The following is a 5499-nucleotide window of genomic DNA, read 5'->3' as shown; positions in this document are numbered from 1 at the left end:
TAGTAGCAGAGGAGCGATTAGCACGGCGTGCCGTGGTTTACCTATAAACCTATTGTTTAGTACCTCAGCTCAGCGAATGTTCCCCTCCTAGCGTCGCCCTTCTATTATCTGGAGTAGGCTATACGAGAGAATAGAGACAAATGCCTGAGGATTACAAAAGGTTCTCAAAGTTGGAGGGAATCACATGAGGGTTGAGAATTTGAGATCCAGTCATTCACGGGCCTAACATGTCTGCAGTAAATAAAAACTCAATCTAGAAGTAGTAACAGGAAGCTATACTAGTATTCCGGCGCTGCTAACAAAAGCGCAAAAACACCAGGACGCCATACCACGCAGCCACGCCAAGCACTAGGAGTGGTCAAACCGTCAAAGTAATTTCCCCGACGCGCAAATCCCAAGTGGAGTGGTTTTTTCCAACGTAAGCGTGGTCGGTCCACCGTTGATATCAAATCAAATGGTGGTGCGCAGCGTGCCGCTGTGTCCCCCTCGCTTCGCCACCTAAAACCCACACACCACACACAATCACTGACCATAGACAGCACGCTCCGGGGAGCTGAAGCGGAGCTGAGGCCGTGTCGGCATGGGGGTCCGCCCGGCGGCCACGAAGCTGCACATCCCCCCCGCCGCCGCGCGGCGCCACTCCTTCCTTCCCATCGCCACCGTCGCGCTCCTCTGCTCCGCGTCCTACTTCCTCGGCGCCTGGCACCACGGTGGCTTCTCCTCCGCCCCCTCTGGCTCCCCATCCTCCGTCTCCGTCGCCACAGCTGTCGCCTGCACCACCACCACCGCCGCCGCCGCTGCCGCCAGCTCCACCACGAAGCGGCCGCGGAAGCGGACGGCGGGGCCGTCGCTCGACTTCTCCGCGCACCACGCGGCCGCGGCCGCGGACGGCGCCGTGCCCAGCTCGTCCGGGGTCGCCGCGGCGAGGCGGAGGTACCAGGCGTGCCCGGCCAAGTACTCGGAGTACACCCCGTGCGAGGACGTGAAGCGGTCGCTGCGGTACCCTCGGGATCGGTTGGTGTACCGGGAGCGGCACTGCCCCACGGAGCGGGAGCGCCTGCGCTGCCTCGTGCCGGCGCCGGCCGGGTACCACAACCCGTTCCCGTGGCCGGCCAGCCGCGACGTTGCGTGGTTCGCCAATGTGCCGCACAAGGAGCTCACCGTCGAGAAGGCGGTGCAGAACTGGATCCGCGTCGACGGCGACAAGTTCCGGTTCCCCGGCGGCGGGACCATGTTCCCCCACGGCGCCGACGCCTATATCGACGACATTGGCAAGCTTATCCCGCTCCACGACGGCTCCATCCGCACCGCGCTCGACACCGGCTGCGGGGTAAGTGGTGAATGAGCTTTCTTCCACTTCATTTTAGCTAGAGCTAGAGTAAATCGCTTGACGCCGGCATTGCGCTTTGCGAAAAATCTTGGCTTAATTCTTAGTTGGACAAGTGTGATTTGGGGAATGGGGGAGATCCCATGGTCAACAGAGAGGTCAAAGAGGCCTAGAAGACCGTATTATATACTGTTCTTTTTTGCGAGCGTCAGGATCATGACCTTTTCCTAATTAAGTATGTCTGTATTGACAGACATCTCTGAATCTCTGATAAGGTTAGGCATCTTGTTTCGATCGGGAAAAATTTCCCCCCAATATATTGCCGTGTGACGGCATGAGACGGATGGTGGTACACTGGCCTGACTACCTGTTCACAAACTCTTTTGCTCCATCCGGACACTATGGATGGAATGGGAAAGCTGGCTGCCCTTTGTCACTGTCAGTCGGTGCTACAAAGTTCTTGATAAAATTTCCATCACCTGATTTTCGACGGATGCACAGTGATTCCTTTTCTTTTCCATAGTGTTAAGCATCGCATACTATTTGCATACAGCCTTTACCAAATTCGCATTGCATAAAATGCATAATTTCAGTACTCCTAGCTGCATGCACAAATGTCGACCTGCTGTCTAATGTAACGTGCTTGGCAACGCGTCGGCGCTCGGCGTGCCGGTCCGGTCCGTCGGTCCCTTGCAGGTGGCGAGCTGGGGCGCGTATCTGCTCTCCCGAGACATCGTAGCCATGTCCTTCGCGCCGCGAGACTCCCACGAGGCGCAGGTGCAGTTCGCTTTGGAGCGCGGCGTGCCGGCGATGATCGGCGTGCTCGCCTCCAACCGCCTCACCTACCCGGCCCGCGCCTTCGACATGGCGCACTGTTCCCGTTGCCTCATCCCCTGGCATCTCTACGGTAACGCATCCATAATCCATTGCCCGACCCACACGCTCTCGTCGTCCAGATAGTATCATTCCGTTCTTTTGATCACTCACGAACATGTACAATGTACAGATGGGTTGTATCTGATCGAGGTCGACCGTGTTCTACGGCCGGGAGGGTACTGGATCCTGTCGGGGCCGCCGATCAACTGGAGGAAGTACTGGAAAGGGTGGGAGAGGACCAAGGAGGACCTGAACGCTGAGCAGGAGGCGATCGAGGCTGTCGCCAGGAGCCTCTGCTGGAAAAAGATCAAGGAGGCCGGCGACATCGCCGTCTGGCAGAAGCCCGCGAACCACGCCAACTGCAAGGCCTCCCGCAAGTCCCCGCCTTTCTGCTCCAACAGAAACCCCGACGCGGCATGGTGATCACAGTGAACTGCATCGAATCACTCCTACTTCAGTATAGTGCCGGTCGCTTTGCCGCTAACATTGGTTTGCACCTAGGTATGACAAGATGGAGGCTTGCGTGACGCCGCTCCCTGAGGTCTCTGGCGCCGGTGAGGTCGCCGGTGGCGCGCTGAAGAAATGGCCGCAGCGGCTGACCGCCGTACCGCCCAGGATATCGAGAGGTACGGTCAAGGGTGTGACGGCGAAGGCGTTCGCGCAGGACACTGAGCTGTGGAGGAAGCGGGTCCGGCACTACAAGGGGGTGATCAACCAGTTCGAGCAGAAAGGGCGGTACCGCAACGTGCTCGACATGAACGCCGGCCTCGGCGGTTTCGCGGCGGCACTGGCCGACGACCCGGTGTGGGTCATGAACATGGTCCCGACCGTTGGCAACTCCACCACGCTCGGGGTGGTGTACGAGCGTGGGCTCATCGGAAGCTACCAGGACTGGTTAGTACGTAGTACTCTCTGCTCTGTACTGTATTGGCCCATGGTACGCTCGCCCACATGCATGGTGGTGGGTATGGCCCCTGCTGTCTCACTGATTGCAGCGGCGTGTCGGTGCCTGCCATGGCTGATGGCTGTTGCTCAACGCCGTCTCATCTCGATCTGCATTCACTTCGACTGCATGCAGGTGTGAGGGCATGTCCACTTACCCACGGACGTATGACCTCATCCACTCGGACTCGGTCTTCACCCTGTACAAGAACAGGTAACGCGCATCAAGCTCGCATCAAAATTCAGTTCGGGCAAAACCGACGATGGCTGACAATTTTCGTCTGCCTCTGTAAAAAGGTGTGAGATGGATGCCATCCTGCTGGAGATGGACAGGATCCTGAGGCCCGAGGGCACGGTGATCATCAGAGACGACGTGGACATGCTGGTGAAGGTGAAGAACGCCGCCGACGGGATGAGATGGGACAGCCAGATCATCGACCACGAAGATGGCCCGCTGGTCCGGGAAAAGATCCTCCTGGTCGTCAAGACGTACTGGACCGCCAAGGAGCAAGGCCAATAGCAGCAACTGAGCAATGGTGTGGAGACGTGAAATTAATACAAGCTAGCAGCAAGAACATTCTGTCGAAATTCCCATAACCGGGTCGCCATTTCTCGCTCATTTCTTCAGTTAAGTTTTTATGTTCTTTTCGACTGTAGTTTGCAATAGGAGATTTGTATTGTCTGGTAGGTGTGTAATACAGGGCAGCAATATGGGAAGGGGTGGATATTACAAAGATTTTAACTTGATCGTCAGATCGTGCCAACTGCCAAGTGGTAAATAGAAGTTACTGTTGTGGCTTTGCTGGTCGCTTTAGAAGCATGGGATTGACATGTTCCGTTAGATGCTCAATCGTGAATACACTGGACTCATCAGTAGAAGAGGAATGTGTAGCACGTTCCAGAGAGTGGTTTTAGCCAAGAAACAAGAAGAATTTTATCAAGCAAATACAACTATAAGGATGTCTAAAAATGTGTAGGCCAATGCAGGAAAACACTCTTCTTCTTTTTTTTAATCTTAATGATATCAAAAGTATAAATTTGCAAGCATTGATGGCCGGTGCAACAAGTCCAAAATGCTAAATTATAGTCTCATAAGCGGAGTGATAGTGTAGGCTGTAGTCAGTGGAGAAAGAACCTTACAGGGATTATAAGTTGGAATGTGTTCTTCAATTTTTCTTTTCCTGCGTTTTTTATTTAACGCCGTTAACTTGTAGATATACGTTTGACTATTTATCTTTTATTTTAAAAATAGATATTGTTGACGGTTGGTGTATCTTTTAAAAATATTAAATTAGAAACCCGACAACTATATGGTTTCATTATATTTGTTAAGACCTGAAACATTGATTCTACTATTGACTTATTTTCAAGCTAAACATGTGTTAAAAATATAGTATTTTTACATCATAATATAAGCTCGTATTGGTGCTAGCCGTGCAATTGCGTGGCCACCCAACTAGTTTGAATAGTTGAAACCTTTTCATACAAGGGGTGAAAAAACGTCCGATTTTCTAGGGGATGGTGTAATGTGTGACCGCTTGCCGCGCGCTCTCCCCGTGCGTGACGCTTCCTTTCTTTTTCCCTCTCTTATATATATACTCTTATATATATACGCACAAAATAACTTTATATAGATAAACTTCATCACACACACTATATATGTAATATTATACATATATACTTTATATATAAAAATTTACACACGTATATCTTTTGTATATAAACTCTTCGTATATACAAACATTATTGGTATCTATACAACTACAAAAGACAATAATAATAGTGGCGAGTCTGCCACCACCACCATCTCTATTAAGTGGGCTATTATATTAGCGCAACATGTGTGAGTGATTTAGCTTCTTTGCGTAGCTTTATAACTCAATTTTCTAAGCATGCTATTTTAATGTTTTTCGGATAACCTTTGTTTGTATTTTTTTAACTCATTATAACATACGTGATCTTGTTTCAACCAATTAAAAATATTTTTCCAACAAAAAATAACTTTGCTATTTTCAATAGAACCTGTTGCAACGCATATGCATTTACCTAGTAAACTTAAATATATAAAAATCTTTATATGTATAAATTTATATATATAAACTTTATACACATAAACATAAAATAAAAAAGTTATTTATTCTGGAAGTGTTCGCGTGGAGAGTCGCTATTTAGTCTTTTCGGATTAATAGTCTCACCCCAAATGCTAGCAATCTGGGTCATTCACCCACGATCAGACTCGGACGACCGATATTGGAATTGAGAGTTTAGTAGTTCATCAGTATGGACACATTCGGAAGATCCTTACGTTATCCACTATTGAATTTCATACACAACTCGTCCGGTGACCGGCGCAT

The 5499-nt window shown here is 50.4% G+C and overlaps 1 protein-coding gene across 1 annotated transcript; it reads left to right on the top strand.

The window, feature by feature from the left end:
* Positions 1-464: 464 nt before the first annotated feature.
* Positions 465-3895, top strand: LOC102716480 (probable methyltransferase PMT15). The gene is made up of 6 exons (XM_040521381.1): positions 465-1330; positions 2024-2234; positions 2334-2622; positions 2705-3097; positions 3282-3359; positions 3443-3895. The coding sequence occupies exons 1-6, from the start codon at positions 581-583 to the stop codon at positions 3663-3665; spliced, it is 1944 nt and encodes a 647-aa protein (XP_040377315.1). The 5' UTR covers positions 465-580; the 3' UTR covers positions 3666-3895.
* Positions 3896-5499: the final 1604 nt, after the last annotated feature.

This window comes from Oryza brachyantha, chromosome 2 (assembly GCF_000231095.2).
Source record: "Oryza brachyantha chromosome 2, ObraRS2, whole genome shotgun sequence".
Classification (NCBI taxonomy): Eukaryota; Viridiplantae; Streptophyta; class Magnoliopsida; order Poales; family Poaceae; genus Oryza; species Oryza brachyantha.
Note: the sequence above shows the minus strand (reverse complement) of the source record. Positions and strands in the feature narration are given on the sequence as shown.

Excerpts from the sequence above, each read along its gene's own strand:
- LOC102716480 (XM_040521381.1), top strand. The coding sequence starts at position 581 with ATGGGGGTCCGCCCGGCGGCCACGAAGCTGCACATCCCCCCCGCCGCC. Across the intron at positions 1,331-2,023 it reads CGCTCGACACCGGCTGCGGG|GTGGCGAGCTGGGGCGCGTA; the intron begins GTAAGTGGTGAA and ends GGTCCCTTGCAG. Across the intron at positions 3,360-3,442 it reads TTCACCCTGTACAAGAACAG|GTGTGAGATGGATGCCATCC; the intron begins GTAACGCGCATC and ends CTCTGTAAAAAG.